General features: G+C 44.2%; 1 protein-coding gene across 7 annotated transcripts in view; it reads right to left on the reverse strand.

Annotated features, from left to right (window-relative positions):
• SMG6 (SMG6 nonsense mediated mRNA decay factor) overlaps positions 1–17,445 on the reverse strand; it is a 238,253-nt gene that overhangs the window by 136,833 nt on the left and 83,975 nt on the right. For 5 of the 7 annotated variants that reach the window (XM_004267048.4, XM_033423246.2, XM_033423243.2 and 2 more), the window contains one exon: positions 1,973–2,089. In XM_004267048.4, the coding sequence (XP_004267096.1) occupies positions 1,973–2,089 (117 nt within the window). Of the gene's footprint in view, positions 1–1,972; positions 2,090–7,739; positions 7,872–17,445 lie in introns of those variants that run through there. The other 2 variants (XM_033423247.2, XM_033423248.2) reach the window with 2 other exon arrangements.

The following is a 17,445-nucleotide window of genomic DNA, read 5'->3' on the forward strand; positions in this document are numbered from 1 at the left end:
TGAAAAGCTGCTCAACATCACTAATTATTACAGAAATGCAAATCAAAACTACAATGAGGTATCACCTCACACCAGTTAGAATGGGCATCATCATAAAATCTACAAACAACAAATGCTGGAGAGAGTGTGGAGAAAAGGGAACCCTCTTGCATTGCTGGTGGGAACGTAAATTGATACAGCCACTATGGAGAACAGTATGGAGGTTCCTTAAAAAACTAAAAATAGGGCTTCCCTGGTGGCGCGGTGGTTGAGAGTCCGCCTGCCGATGCAGGGGACGCAGGTTCATGCCCCGGTCCGGGAAGATCCCACATGCCGCGGAGCGGCTGGGCCCGTGAGCCATGGCCGCTGAGCCTGCGCGTCCGGAGCTTGTGCTCTGCAACGGGAGAGGCCGCAGCGGTGAGAGGCCCGCGTACCGCAAAAAAAGAAAAAAAAAAAAAGAACTAAAAATAGAATTACCATATGACCCAGCAATCCCACTACTGGGCATATTCCCAGAGAAAACCATAATTCAAAAAGACACATGCGGGCTTCCCTGGTGGTGCAGTGGTTAAGAATCTGCCTGTCAATGCAAGGGACACGGGTTCGAGCCCTGGCCCGGGAAGATCCCACATGCTGCGGAGCAACTAAGCCTGTGCGCCACAACTACTGAGCCTGAGCTCTAGAGCCCACGTGCCACAACTACTGAGCCCACGTGCCACAACTACTGAAGCCTGCGCGCCTAGAGCCCATGCTCCGCAACAAGAGAAGCCACAACGAGGAGTCGGCGCACCACAACAAAGAGTAGCCCCCGCTCAGCGCAACTGGAGAAAGCCTGTGCACAGCAACGAAGATGCAACACAGCCAAAAGCCAAAAATAAAATAAATAATTTATACATATAAAAAAAAGAGACACATGCACCCCAGTGTTCATTGCAGCACTATTGACAATAGCCAGGACATGGAAGCAATCTAAATGCCCATCGACAGACGAATGGATAAAGAAGATGTGGTACATATATACAATGGAATATTACTGAGCCATAAAAAGGAACGAAATTGGGTCATTTGTAGAGACCTGGATGGATGTAGAGACTGTCATACAGAGTGAAGTAAGTCAGAAAGAGAAAAACAAATATCGTGTATTAACGCATATATGTGGAACCTAGAAAAATGGTACAGATGAACCAGTTTGCAGGGCAGAAATAGACACACAGATAGATATACAGAACAAACATATGGACACCAAGGGGGGGAAAGTGAAGGGGGGCTGGTGGTGGTGGTGGGATGAATTGGGAGATTGGGATTGAGATGTATACACTGATGTGTATAAAATGGATAACTAATAAGAACCTGCTGTATAAAAAAATTAATTAGATTAAATTTAAAAATTAAAAAAAAAAGCTGTTGTGGCAGGGGAACAACAGACGGGCCTCACCACTCATCAAAACTAATCCAGAAGCTGAAAGAAAGGTACGCCCTTCAGACCTACCTTACACGGCTCAGCAATCAGGCTTGGAATTCTAAGGGCAGCCTTAACGGATAAGGGGACACTGCTCAAAGGGCTAAAAAGAACCCCTGCTCTGGTCCAGTGAGTCTACTGAGATGGCTGGTCCACAGTGGTTATAGCCCCCACCAGGTATCTGACAAACAGGGACATACAGATAGAGGGGAAAACCAAAACATGGATTATGAACACCAAGGGAAACTCATTTTTCTTTCTTTTTTTTTTAAGTTGCAGGAACATGCAGTAGTTCAGAGGTACATTGAAAATCCTAACTATTAAAGGTGAAAAGAGAGAGAGCAGGAAAGAGGCCTCCTCTCCTTTCTACAAGGAGGAAAGAGGGCCATAGAGGAAATGGGACTAGTTAGGTGGGCAAAAGGAAGCCTGCAGTAGAGGGAGAAGACGCAGAGAAAGCAGTGCGGCATTTTGAGCTTGTCTGGGCAGGACCCAGGAGCTGGGACGTCCACCAGTCAGGGCCCCTCATCTGCTTACCTTTGGCTGATTCCTTCAGTAAGTCGGTGCAGCGCTGCACCAGGAGAGAAAACATGGCCAGGCCCAGGGCTGCGGCTTGCTCCTGGATCACAGAGCGACACTCCTCCGAGAAGCAGTCTGAGCAGGAGCAAAGGGAAGTCCATCAGTATCCTGGGGGCCAAGGGCTCCTCTTCCCTACCTTACTAGGTGCAAGTCCTTGCTTGTATCACCGAGCTCCTTGCCCTTCATCTAAGACTGGTGTTGTAATATTCCCTCTCTCAAAGGGTAGTCGAAAGGCTAAATAAAGTAATGCACGTGAAGCACTTACCACGATGACCGGCCTGTGGGTAAGCACTCAATAAGGTTATTGTAAGGCTCACGTGTGTAAATTCTGTATCACATCACTTCCCCAGGCTCAGCTACCCCAAGGTGAGCAGCCTGAGCCACACCTGCATGCTCTCTGCCTTTAGCTGCCTGCTGAGGATGTGAAGCAACAGCAACAAGAAGTCATATTTAATTAACTCAGTCTCTCTAATGTATACACAGCGGGAATACAATCACCAATTAAGATCAGAAAAATACACATTTAAAAGTTATCTTCTTGAATCACCAAGCTTTGGTTCCATCCTTACCTTCTCTCTGTTCCTCCTCCTCAGAGAACACACATGAAACAAATAACCTCTTTTCACCGCATGAGTTAACTTTATATAGGACAGTGCATGGCACATAATAAGCACTTAATCAGTGTTAGCTTTAACTTTCACAAGTTCTCTCCGCTAGGGCTAAGAAATAAATCTGGTTTCCAGTACTAGCACCCTACCCGCTGACTCTCTCAGCCTGCCCAACTTCCCTCTGGCTGCAGGTCAGGGAAAGGAGCCACCTTGGTGGTGGCCAGGGCTATTCTTTAGCGGGAGCTACATACACACCTTCAAACCACTGCCTGTACCTGCCCCTTGTCCGTGGCCCTCCCTGATAGGCACATCATCCAGACTCGAGAGAAACAGGCGACAAACAGAAGGCAGCAGTCCAGCCTGCAGCCTCAGCGCAGGAGACACCCTATACGCACAGGAGACGGAATCGGGGGCCAGGCTCGCTTGCTTTGGCAGCAGCTGATCTGTTAATTCCTTCTGTCTGAATACAGGAGAACTCCCAGAATCTCCAGGTGTTAAACGGATAATTAGCCACATGTTTGATCTCTGTCCCTGCTTGCATTTTAACCTCAGTAGCCAAGGGGGAGCCCTCCTGCCTCTCCCCTCATTGATACTCATCTTTCCAGTGGGGCCTAATTGAAGTCTTTACTCCAGGAGATGCTACACAACCACAGTTATTCCTAACCGTCTTGGCCACAGGAGCAAACATGACTGGAGTATGCAAAGCCAGCCCCAAACCACTTCAGAAAGCCCTGGGGGTGAGAAGGAAAGGGCTGCTGTTCAGAAGGTCCCAACATATGAATAGCATCAGTGTAGCAACTCTTCTATAGTGGCTTTCCTACCATCTTTCCAGATGCCCAGTGGTCCCAAATGTCACCCTCTAACTTTCCAGGTCAACTGCGGCAGGCAGTAAGGAAGTGGTAACAAGCCATGTGATTAGAATAGATCACCAGTCTCATTCTTCTTCCGGTAAGGCCCTAACCCTGTGCTAGAGAGACAAAAAACAAGCATCTAAGAACAAAGCGCAGGGAGGATGGAAAGTAGGGAAGGGGAAGATGTGTAAGCCATCCCAAGGAAAAGTTGCCAACTGCTCTCCTCCACCCTTACTATAGGCAACAGGACTGTCTGTACCACCCCAGCTCAGCCCAGGCCCCTGCCAAGCACTGCCAGCAGCCTGCCTCTAATTAGCAACAAATCCCAGAATGGGAGAATAAGTCCATAACAGAGGGAACTAGGAGAGGAGGAGTAGAGGCCACATCCTGGTAGTTGACACACTGAGTACACATTAGTGTCCCCTCATCAACTGGGCATCTTAGGCAGAAGTCACCTGCACACAGAAGGCCCTCAGAAGGGATGGAGGGGGGTATCTTAGCTCCAAGGACTGGCAGAAGCCCAAGACTACAAGAAGACACGCTCATCAGCCTCGATAAGGATAAGATGGGGCAAAGGGAGATTACTTTCACCAAGACCATTTCTATTTTTATGATGAACATCAACCTCAGGTTAGACTCCTTCTCAGAGTGCACAGGGCTAGGGCTCAAGGGGGAGAACTAACTGCTTAAGAACAATGACACTGAGGCCTCTGGGGAGTCCAGGCTGGCTCCTTTTTAAAGCTTCTTGCAATAAGGTCTGGGAACCAGGTGGGGAAGTGACAACTGGAGCCTCTCTGCTGTGTCTGGAAGGGCTCAACTACCTCTCAGGGCAGCAGCTAAAAGGTAGCTTCATGACTGCTCTGCTCTTGGCCATCGTTATGTCACCTCAACCCTTCACCCACCCACCCCCACCCCTCCATCTCCCCAGGAAGGGCCTGACAGCACTCCCTGCTGTGTTCTGGTTTGACTGATGGGGAGGTACAAATCAGTAAGCTGTTCTGCTCTGATCAAGCAGGTGGTGATATCACAGCTATCTGGGGGTCAGAACGCCTGGGTCTCCGTCAACTCTTCGTACAGAGCACTTTCTGGAAGGCCTGCCCTCCTCCAAGGCTCAGTGGTACCACAGGCACTGAGCATCTACAGTGTCCTCGACCCTGTGCTGAAGAACAAAGCTACAAATAAGACAGGATCCCTGCAATCTTAGGACCTTGCAAACGGTTTATTTACCCCCAGTAACCATGGCAACTCAGACCCAGTGCCTCCAGGGAGAAATGTATTAAGTGCTATGGTATCTTCAGGAGATGCTCTGTGCTTCACTTCGGCTTCTGTGGACTAAAAGCTGTAAGATGCCAGTCCTTGAGACGTACCCACGCTTATGCAAGTGGGTAGTAAAACAGCATCCAGATTCCCAGGTCCGCCCACTCTAAGGTTAGGAAACTGGTCCCGGTCTTACAGATGCCCGTATATATCCCTAGAGCGGGCTGGGCCAGGCCAACACGTGATGTGGGGTGGGGAAGGAAAAAGCATTGTTCGCCTTGGTATTTGCCTGGGTTCCTCTGGCTTTGTGTCAGGTAGCTGGAGCCTGACATGAACTGAGGAACTCATTAACATTGTGAAACAGCCTTTTCCCTTCTTTCCAAAAGCAGGCTTGCTCAAGGGTGTAGGGGGATGGTTCTGGCTAAGGAAGTCAGATGGAAATATTTCTTACCAAGAAAGTCACCTGAAGTCTGAACTTGGTTCTGCCCCTTCCCACATGCTCTCAGATGGGCAGGTGACCACATCTCCCACTATTCCTCTGGCCAAATACCTGCTCAAGCAGAAACACTCTTCCCGCTCCTATGTAACAGGGAGACCTTCTCATTTTTCTGAGAACATATTCATGGAAAACATAAACCAACTGTCGTCAAAGTTGTATGAAATCAGGAAATGGAGCGGCCGGGAGAAGGCTGCCATGTGGCCGGATGTTATGTATTTCTAATTAGTGCTATACATCTTTCAACAGCAAGTGTCCTTCTGCTGGGAAACACAACACACTGCCCTTGTTATTGTAACTGTCAGAGAAGTGCTTAAACAGATAATCTCCAGGAAAAGTGATAAACACGTCCCCTCTCCCACCAGTGTGTGCGCGACGGTGCTGCCAAAGCAAAGCTGTGCTTGACGGCTCCAGGATGGCAGAGCGTCCTCCTGCAGGAAATGGGAGCGAGGCAGGAGGGGGGAGAGGGAAGAGGACGGCAGGAGAGGCAGGCCCACCTGCCCGGACCCACCGAGCCCAGCCAAGGGACAGTGGTTCAGAACCATTGCTTCTGATCAACGCCTGGGTCACGGAGAGATCTGGAGGACACCAAATCAGTAGGGACGAGGTTTGCCGGGTCACAGAGAAACCTGGCAGCAATGGAACAAGCAGGGTTCGCCTGGTGTACACAGCCAACTTCCTAGCAAGAGAATGAGAAGAGTAATGAAGGGAAGACACAGGATGGATGACACATAAGTCTGCTACCCTGACAGCCGCAGAAGGCATCCAGAAGGCACTGGGGTCCACTCGCCACTCCAGCAGAGAGAACCAACCATTTGCTCAGCTGCTTCACTAATAGCCGGAGAAAAATGCAGGCAAGACCACTTATTCACTGATTCCGTCCCCACCGGCTCCTCCCAGAGAGAGGAAATGAATGGTCAGTCACCTCCAAACTAACACCACCTGGAGGCGATTTGTTGGCTCTTATCTTTCAGACATGAGGCTGCTTTTCTCATGAGTCAGTCACCAGTCAGACACAGAGCTGGCACTGTTCCTGAGCAGCCCACCAAAACCTCCTTGTCTACAGGAAGTGGGCAGTGAGAGCATCTTTCGACTGCTGCTGTGTGAGCCACAGAGTTCCCTGTGGCAGCTGCTGGCTGAAAGGGAGGTGGAAGAAGCAGTCGTTTCATAGGAACCATACAAAAATCTCACAGCAAAAGCAGAGATGTCCAGGCCATCAGGGCATCATTTTATTGCCCAAGGAGGAGAATGAATGAGTCAGAAAAATCAGGCACCAATACACCCAAGCAAATTATTCATGCACAATGGCAGAACACAGGCTGACTGGGTGGAAGGCAATCCATGACATATCCCTGAACAACGTACGTCTGAGACAAGACAAAGGAACATGGAAGGTAATGTTTCTTCCCTAAGAGCCCCTACTCCTTTTGGATTTTCTAGGATTATAAAACTCTGACTTCTTTTAGCGGGTAAATGTCGGGGCAAAGGAAATCCCAACCTCCTAACAAAGTGACCTCTCCGACTAATTCCAAAGTTGTTTATTTAGCCCAATTGTGGAGGATGTAAAGGAAAACAGGATACCGTCCATGAGAAGATGATATTCTAATGAGGAAGACAGGAAGAATACACAAACACCCAAATAGCTGTAATTCAAGACAATGTATTATTACATGCCATAGGAAGGTGGAAATAAGATGCTTTCTCTCACCAGAAGGAAAGAAAATCATTTCTAGCTAGTGTATATCAGGGACGGTTTCACAGAAGAGAGCACTTCTGAGCAGGGCTGCAAAAGATGAACTGGGCAGGATGAAGGAGGGACTGAGCGTGCTAAAGAGGCACGCAGGTAGGGACACACCAGGCATGTTCCCAGACGGCAAGCGCTGTACTCGGCACGTGGTAAAACAGGGACCACAAAGCATAGGGCTTGCGATGCCACAGCAAGGAACACAGCTTGACCCAACAGGCAGCGAGGAGGGCACTCGCTAACGGCTCCTGAGTGAAGGCAGAGGTGAGTATTTTATGAAGATTAATCCAGTTAAAGCATTCAGGACAGATTAGCATAGCTGGAAAAAAGTAACAGGGAGGCAAACTGGTTGGGAAGCTAAGAGGACATGAACTTGTTTGAATTAAGAGGAATTACATGTAGAGCACTTCATAAACTTTATAATGCCAAATAAATGTAACATCTTTCTTATAAGAGGTGGGAGAGGGAATGGAAAGGAGTGCACAGATGTGAGAAATGCTGCAGAAGGAAAATCAAGAGAAGAGAAGGTGGAGATGATGTGGGGGAGGGAAGGACTCTCACTGATAACCTCAGCAAGTTCCAGAGGATCCTGAGACCTCAAAAAGGGTAACACCCACCAAACGAGATCCAGGAAAGGGGTAGAAATGTGGGAATGCAGAACACCTGGAGAGAGGGAGGAGTCCCCAGGCTCCCGCCCACTTGGCTCTGGGCCAGTCCTGTCTTTCCAGAACAAAGACACTTCAGGGGGTCAGAAATACTTGAGGAAGACCTTGCAGAAGGAGGCCTGGGAAGTCTGAACTGGTTCTCCCTGTGGAAGCCATTAGATATTCAGCACTTCATTTGTTTCCAATTCTTGTATGAGTGCAGCTCCAGGCTGTGGGGTGAGAGGCTCCTCTCTGACGTAATCAGGAAGCAGCTGCAAAATTAAGGAATCCCTCATGACATCATAAAAAGGGTCGATGGTTTACTGGGGAAAGTATAAAAATTAATTACATATTCCCACATGACTCCCCTCCCCTAAATCTGTACACACCCCCTCCCACCCCCACACATTCTCTCATCAACAACACCCAGAAGCCACCTTGATGAAGAGGGTACAAAAGGGCAAACAAAACCCAGGAAGAAAAAGTTCTTTGATGCACCCACTGTCCGCACCACACATTTGGAACTTAACAAGTGATGCCTAGTCCTGGAATTTTTATACATATAGCATGTTTCCTCAACAAAATTATAAGCCCCTTGAGGACAAGAGCTATGTCAAGACTTCACATCCTTGAAAATTAGCACCATGAAGGGGTTCAAGAAACATTTGCTGCTCTTAACAGCAGGTACACTTGCCTCTCCATTTGTGGATCATAAATGATGATTCCACTGTGGCCAGAAATAATAACTAAGATATAGGGAGAGCTGTGTTAGACACAGAGCATTCATATATATATATATATTATCTCAGAGCTTTACAAAAGATTTGCACAGGAGGTGTTATTCTCCCTTTCTGACAGTTGAGAAAATAGGCTCAGAGAAGTTAAATGACTTGCCCTAGGTCACAAAGTCAGTTAAGTGTCAGAGATGGGATTTGAATCCAAGTCTGTCTGCTCTTACACCTACACTGTTTCCATACCTGGTGTTTTTGGTTTTGGCCATGCTGTGCGGCTTCCAGGATCTTGGTTCCCTGACCAGGGAGTGAACCTGGGCCCTCGGCACTGGACCACCAGGGAATTCTCCATACCTGGTTTTCAAATGCCTGTGATTCAAGTTTCAAACTCCAACTCCTCCTCTCTCCTTTGCCATGAACATGAAAACCTCACACCACTCCACAGTTCTGCACAAAAAGCTCTGAGATAACTGTGTGGCGACTGAAATTAAAAACACAGTATTGCCAAAGAAAATGAAATACTTAGGTGTAAATCTAACAAAATACGAATGGGATCCTACGCTGAAAATTACAAGTGTTGATGAAAGAAATAAAAGATGACCCAAAATAATTGTAGAGACTTACCATGTTCATGGATTGGAAGAATCAATATCACAGAGATGTCAATTCTTCCCACAAAGATTTAAAGGTTTAGCACAATTACTATCAGAATCTCAGCAAAATTTTTTTGTAGACGAAAACAAGCTTATTCTAAAGTTTATGTGGAAAGGCAAAGGACCTAGAATAGATAAAACAATTGTGCAAAAGAACAAAGTAGGAGGAATTATCGCTCCCGATGTTAAGTCAAACAAAGAAGGATAGCCTTTTCAACAAATATTTGCTTGAGCAATTAGATATCCACAAACAAACAAAGAACCTTGACCTAAATCTCACACGTTATACAAAAATTAACTGAAAATGGATCAAAGACTTACATGTAAAACATAAGAGTATAAAACTTTTAGACAAAAAATAGAAAAAAATCATCAGGATCTAGGACTAAGTGAAGAATTCTTGGACTTGATGCAAAAAGCACAATCTATAAAAGGAAAACTGGTATGCTAGACCTCATAAAAATTAAAATCTTTCGCTCTGTAAGAGGATGAAAAAGCAAATTATAGACTAGGAAAATGTATTTGCAAACTACATATCTTGCACAGGACTAGTATCTAGACTATATTAAGAACTCTCAAAACTCACCAGTAAAGAAAACAAACAGTCCAATTAGAAAATGGGCAAAAGACATGAACATTTTACCAAAAAGGATATACAGGTGAAATATAAGCACATGAAAAGATGTTCAATAGCATTAGCCATTAAGGAAATCAAAGTTAAAACTACAGTGTTAAAATTACTTATCAGGGGCTTCCCTGGTGGCGCAGTGGTTAAGAATCTGCCTGCCAATGCAGAGGACACGGGTTCGAGCCCTGGTCCGGGAAGATCCCACGTGCCGCGGAGCAACTAAGCCTGTGAGCCACGACTATTGAGCCTGTGCTCTAGAGCCTGCGAGCCACAACTACTGAGCCTGTGTGCCACACCTACTGAAGCCTGCACGCCTAGAGCCCATGCCCTGCAACAAGAGAAGCCAGTGCAATGAGAAGCCCATGCACCACAACGAAGAGTAGTCCCCGCTCACCACAACTAGAGAAAGCCCGTGTGCAGCAATGAAGACCCAGTGCAGCCAAAAATAAATAAATAAAATAAATTTATTTTTAAAAAACACAAAAAACTACTTATCAGAATGGCTAAAACAAAAAATAGTAACAACACCAAAAAACTGATGAGGATGCAGAGAAATCGGATCGTACATACCTAGCTGATTGGAATATAAAATGGTACAGCCACTCTGAAAAAACGTTTGGCAGTTCCTTCTAAAACTAATAATGCACTTATGATATGACTCAGCAATTAGACTCCTGGGCATTTATCCCAGAGAAATAAAAACTTATGTTTGCACAAAAACCTGTACGCTAATGTTTATAGCAGCTTTATTGATAATAGCTTAAAACTGGAAACAACCCAGATGTTCTTCACTGGATGAATGGTTAAACAAACTGTGGAACATCCATACTATGGAATACTACTCAGCCATAAAAAGAAAAGAACAACTGGTACACGCAATAACTTGGACAGACCGTCAGGGAATTATGCTGAGTGAAAACAGCTGATTTCAAAAGGTTACAGGCTATATGATCTCATTTATATAATATTCTTGAAATAATGTAATTATAGAGACGGAAAACAGGGCTTAGGGTTTGGGGATGGAAGGGGGGCAGGGATGGTTCTTACAAGGTAGCATGAAGGAGCTTTGTAGTGATGGAACAGTTCTGCACCTTTTTTTTATATATATAAATTTATTTATTTTATTTATTTATTTTTGGCTGCACTGGTTCTTGTTGCTGTGCGCAGGCTTTCTCTAGTTGTGGTGAGCAGGGGCTACTCTTCGTTGCGGTGCGTGGGCTTCTCATTGCACTGGCTTCTCTTGTTGCGGAGCACGGGCTCTAGGCGTGCGGGCTCTAGAGCGCAGGCTCAGTAGTTGTGGCGCATGGGCTTAGTTGCTCCGCGGCACATGGAATCTTCCCAGACCAGGGCTCAAACCCGTGTCCCCTGCACTGGCAGACGGATTTTTAACCACTGCGCCACCAGGGAAGCCCCAGTTCTGCATCTTGATTGTGAGGTAGTTACATGAAACTACCGCTGTGATAAAACTGCATACAACTATACATAAACACAAACAAGTGCATGTATAACTGGTGAAGTCTGAATAAGGTCTGTGGATTGTACCAATGTCAATTTCATGGTGTTGATACTGCACTAAAGTTATGCAAGATGCTAACATTAGGGAAGGAGGGATGAAGGGTGAACAGGACCTTCTGTACTTTTTTTTCTTTTTTACAATTTCCTGTGAATCTATAATTATTTCAAAATGAAAATTTTAAAACAAGTAAACAAACAAAAGTAAGCCAACAAACATACCCAAAAAGATCGGACATAGGATTCCAGAAACGTTTCTCTTTTACATAGAAAAGGGTTCTTAAGACATTTTGAGGACGGTTTCTCAATTAGTTGAGAATACTCTGTGCAGATGCTGCAGCCCCTTGTTCTCATCGTGTGCTGACTGGCCTGAGCTGATGGAGATGCCCAGCTGTGCGGCTCCTTAACTGGACTGAGCAAGAAACTGCCAGGGGCAACCAAAAGGAAAATAAGAAAAAAGAAGGGAAAGTTCACTGAAGACAGAACTTCTGTCTAAAGAACAAGGAGTAAAGCAAGAGAACTTCATCATCAAGGCTATGACTCATCGGATCAGTAAAATCCACGTCAAGCAGCACAAAGTGAAGGTGATGAGAAAGTGACGAAAGATGACAAGAAGAACGAACTGCAGAAGCTAAGTGAGCTGTTTAAACATGTTCTTGCTGCTCAAAAAATAAGTAAAGGTATAAATCTCAAACCAATGGTATGTACATTCTTCAAACAAGGGCAGTCAGGGGAAAAAAGTTGTTTAACACATGAGCCCTAGCACTGTTTTCTTCATAAATGAAGCTGCTTATGCATTTTCAGCGCTGCACTGCTTCAGACTGTTAATCAGATGGATATTAAGAAGATATTTTTTAATTAGCAGCATCAGCTACAATACTATTTTAAACTGCTCCTTTGCCAACAAATCTGTAAAGATCAAACTTAAAAAGACTTCATTAAAAAAAAAAAAAAAAGCTTGTTCTTTAAAAGACAAAAATGAAAAGAGAAGCCACAAAGAAAATTGTCTCACTGGGAGAAAATATTTGTAAAATATATATCTGACAAAGGACTCATATCTAGAACATATGAAGAGCTCTTTCAAATTAATAAGATAAACCAAAAAATGAGCAAAGAAGCTATGTAGATGGCAAATAAGTACATGCTAGGGACTTCCCTGGCGGTCCAGTGGTTAAGACCCTGAGCTTCCACTGCAGGGGGCGCGGGTTTAATCCCTGGTCAGGGAACTAAGATCCCACATGCCCCGCGGTGCGGCCAAAAAAAAAAAAAAAAAAAAACAACCAACAAAACAAATGAACATGTACTTCTGATAAGATGCTCAACATTATTAATCAGTAGGGAAATCTAAACCTCAAAAAACTCCACACCCGCTAGGATGTCTGTAATCAAAGAGAGAGAGAATAACAAAGTGTTGGTGAGGATGCAGAGTAACTGCAGCTCTCACCCACTGCTTTGGGAATAAAAAATGGCACAACCACTTTGGAAAATAGTTGGGAAGTTTCTTAAAAAGTTAAAATACACATTTACCAAATGACCTAGGTAGACAATTCCTAGGTATTTACCTAAGAGAAATGAAAGCATATGTTCACACAGAGACTTACACTTGAATGTTTATAGCAGTCTTATGCATAACAGCCAAAAACTGGAAAACAAAACCAGATGTCCATCAACAAGGGGGACAGATAAACAAATTGTGGTATATCCACACAATGGAAGACCAGTCAGCAACCAAAAGGAACAAACTACTGTATCACTCAACAACACAGATGAATGTCAAAATCAATGTGGAGTAAAGAAGGCAGGCCAAAGGGAGGCTGGGGAGGGAGGGAGGGAGAGAACTTACTGTCAAATGCTAGAAAATGCAAACTAATCTACAGTGACAGAAAGCAGATCAGTGGTCGCCTAGGACTGGGAGGGGAAGGTTAGGGAAGAACAGATTACAAGGGAGCACCGGAACTTTCACTTTAAGGGGTGAAGGATATGTTCACTATCTTGATTGTGGTGATGGTTTCACAAATGTATACATATGTCTAAATTCATTCAATGTGTACACTTTAAATATGTGTAGTCTAAAATACATCAATCACAGGGACTCTCCTCGTGGTCCAGTGGTTAAGAATCTGTCTTGCAATGCAGGGGACACTGGTTTGATCCCTGGTCGGGGAACTAAGCTCACGCAACACAACCAGAGAGCCCACGTGCTGCAACGACAGAGCCCAGGCACTCTGGAGCCTGGGCACCACAACTAGAGAGAGAGAAGCCCGCGTGCCGCAACTAAGACCCAACCTGACCAAATAAATAAATAAATAAATAATAAAAATATAAAATACATCAATTACATCTCAATAAAACTGTTAAACAGATTTTTTAAATAGGGGAATGACTGCTTCAACTCCTCAGATTTTAAGAGTTTATAATTAGAGATGGATTTAATCAAGAAAGCTGGACAGCTACTGAGTGCCTAATACATACAAAGGCCCTCAGCAAGGTGTTTTGCATACACTATCTAATTTGATACTCAGAAAAACACTACAAACTGGCATTGATATTCCCTACTTCATAGACAAGAAAACTAAGCCTCAGAGGAGATAAGTTAACTTTGTTCATCAAGGTCACACAGCTGATAAATGTCTGAGTGGAGAATTCAAACCTTTGGTCTGGTTGATTGTAAAGCTCCTTATGTCACTATAACACAACTGCTACCTTCTGAAGGTATGAAAATGACCTCCAGAGGTGCTAGGCCCTCTCCAGAGGGCAGCTTGGCTTTCCCTCCTCCTCGACATGGAGCTCTAGAGCAAAGAAATGTCCTGGGAACTCTACCGATACATCTTGGCAAGACAGACGGCAAACCATTTCTACTCTCTACAAGGAAAAATGAAAACACTTCTCAATGAGTGCTTAGGTTTCTCCAGGGAATATCCATGCGATTTTAGAAATGGTATTCCTATAGATTTCCTGGAAAAATTAAACCAATCACTAATCAAAACATACTCTGGCCATTTCCAACTTAGTTGTATCTCTGGATTGATACTTTTGTCACTCAGAATTTCCTGCCTGATTCCAGGGTTATTCAAATACATGTCCCCTCTTGGGCAAGCAGACCTGCTGCCAGCAGGATGGCATGCTGGCACCAGCCAAGCCTCTCAGGAATGGGGCCCAATGGAAGAGCGCCTGTCATTCCAGCATCACATTTGGAGGAGTTACAAGTAGATCTTGGAGGACAGAGTTTCTGCTTCTACATTTCCTGCCAGAGGTTTTAGGAAGCTTGCTTCTCTCCCAACATTTGAGGAAAGCAAAGGAGGAGTAAAAAACAGTGGCAGCTTTTACTTATATCAGGCAGGTAAATCCCTATGGAATTCCCTCAGGAGATCTGGAGTGTCTTGTGTCAGAAGTTACTTAAGGCTGTGTAGGAGAAGAGAAACGAAGGAGGCTTCCTAAGAGGCATGCCTGTTGGCCAACCTAGAAGGAAGCTTTCGCTGTAACAGTGAGAAGGAATTAATACAGCTACATCCCTTCTGACAGAGTGGGCAGAGATTTGGCATCAGATTCAAACAGTCTGAAACCTGCCTTTGCTGGTATGATGCTTCAGGAGCAATCTGGGCTCAAAGTAAAAGTTAGTGAGAGATAATGCCTGCAGACATCCTCATTCAGAGGAAGCTCCTTTGATACGGCAGGCAGAGGGGCAGAGAAGTGCTCAGCTTTCATTTTAACAGATTAACTCAATTTCTTTTCATTTTATGGCTTCCTGAAGGATTTTTAAAAGAGTCTGACAGTTTGCAAATAAGGCCAAAAATAAAACAACTCTGAGACAAGTAGGGCAGAGAGGTACCCACGATAGGAAGGCTCTCTTAGAGTCCTTTTGAGAAGCTTCCAGAATGCAAAGATTACAGCCATCAAACAAATCTTAAGGAGTCAGTACTGAAAAATGAGGCCAATGATAAAACATAATTCCTGGGTGGATTTCTCTTGAACATCCAGATCTGCACATACATCCTGCTCTGCTCCAGCAACTCACCCTAAAAAGTACCTCAAAGCTTTACAATCCAAGATCAATGCCCAAACTAGATCAAGTAAGCAATGACTTTATCCAACCCCACCCACTGTGAAACATGTATTTTTTTTTTTTTAATGGCTTTTATTTATTTATTTTTGGCTGTGTTGGGTCTTCGTTTCTGTGCGAGGGCTTTCTCTAGTTGCGGCGAGCGAGGGGCCACTCTTCATCGCGGTGTGCGGGCCTCTCACTATCGCAGCCTTTCTTGTCGTGGAGCACAGGCTTCAGACGCACAGGCTCAGGAGTTGTGGCTCACGGGCCCAGTTGCTCCGCGGCATGTGAGATCTTCCCAGGCCAGGGCTCGAACCCGTGTCCCCTGCATTGGCAGGCAGATTCTCAACCACTGCGCCACCAGGGAAGCCCGAAACATGTATTTTTAAAGTAGAAAAGAGATCAATAGAATAATAGGTAAATAAAGCAATTATGCCAAGGAAGAAGGTGAGAAAGTTAGCACTCAGTGAAGGTGCCTAGAAACCCAAGAGGCACCAGCTAGTCCCCTGAATTAGAAGCTCTAGAAAGGAGATCCCCTTTAGAATTTGTATTCAGTTGGCAGACTTGATAGTTTGTCAACAATACTAACTGAAACCTATATACATTGTTTTAAACTAGATTAAAATTTTTTTGTTTATATTTATTCTTTTATACCTCAATTCCATGAAAGATTTGTGACAATTTAGGGCAAAATCACCTACCATGAGATAACATTAAAGTAAATGTAGAAAATCAGGACCAAGAAGAAGGAAAATACAAATATGTCAATCATGTGGGTTAACAGTCTTCGATGAATGAACTTAAAATTTGCCTCTGATTTTCCTGGCAGTCAAAGCAGAAAAGGAAACACCAACAACTGTATAGCTGTCATTATTGGAAAGGAATAAGTATATCAGTTCCTCAGGAAAAACAAATCTTTTCTCAGCACTGAGCTCTAAAATACTTTTTTTAACGTGGACTCTATGCAAGGGATACTGTATGAAAAAATGAACAATAACCTTGAAAAGGCCTTTACAACGTATGGCATTATCACCACATACTCTTAAAAGATATCCAAGAAATATTACCCTAAAGTTATCTATATTGTGAGACAAAATACATTGTGTATCACAATCTAAGAATGTTTTTCCACAAACATAGATATAGGAATATTTTATATATAGATAGATATATAATGCTAAGTTAAAATAATGCTAAATTAGGAGATTGTAATTCTTATTTCAAAAAGGATCCATGAAGGGTTTCTTTAAGCAGAGAAATCCTTGATGTCTAACATATTTGCCCAACATCCAGTCTGTGACAGAGACCAAGGGCCAGAGAAACCAAAGGGCAAGAGCTACTTGCAATTGATAACAAAAGGCTAAAATATCCTAAAATCTTAAAGAATTTTAGATAAATGAGAATGTGACAATATGCTATAAAAATCTTATTTTAAGAAGACCAAATGATATATTAAAATATATATGCTATCAAATATATACATATATAAACATAGATGTATGGATATGAAAGGAAAATGGTCAAAACTGTAAAATTCGATTTATGTAAATTTTGGGGATCTTTACAAAACAAAAAGTACAACAGCATGCTATAAAGCAAAGAGATTTAAAAGCTGAATTTATATTTGAACATTGGTACAGAGAACAAAGCTCCATAACTCTGGGATTAGCACCCCTGCCAAACAGGCAGCCTTCAAGCACCAACTCAACTTCATCTTCTTGGGGAGATTTCCTCCCTTTGGAGGACAGAATCGACCTGCTTCTGCCTGGTTCAAAAGACCTAACAGATTTATTTTTAGAGCACTGCCTTGCCCCTCAGAGAGGGCCCACACCAAAGGATAGTGAATGACAACAGCCAAGAAGAAATAAAATAGCAAACCTGCCACCTCCATAGCACTGAATGGCCATTCTCCCACCCTCGCTCTCTAAAGCCCACCTCTCTCCTCTCCATTATCTAAGTCCTTCCTTCAAGAACCAACATATACTAAACCTGTACTGTGCTGCCTGATAAGCCTCCTTTCTCTGGACTCAAAGTGGTTCCACCCATAACATGCACCAGGCAGGTGGCTCAAAGCCACTCCAGCACAGGATTTACAATTTATCAAGCTTCCCCACTAGGCTGGAAATCCCATGAGGGCAGGGTCTGTAGTGCAGACTCCAGTAAATCCCAGGCACTTACCACAGTGCCTGGTCACCGGAGACTATCTGTTCTGAGTAGTAACCCACTAAGTGCTGGATCAATTCCTTTCCTTATTCACACAGTCAG

Source organism: Orcinus orca, chromosome 19 (assembly GCF_937001465.1).
Source record: "Orcinus orca chromosome 19, mOrcOrc1.1, whole genome shotgun sequence".
NCBI classification, from domain to species: domain Eukaryota; kingdom Metazoa; phylum Chordata; class Mammalia; order Artiodactyla; family Delphinidae; genus Orcinus; species Orcinus orca.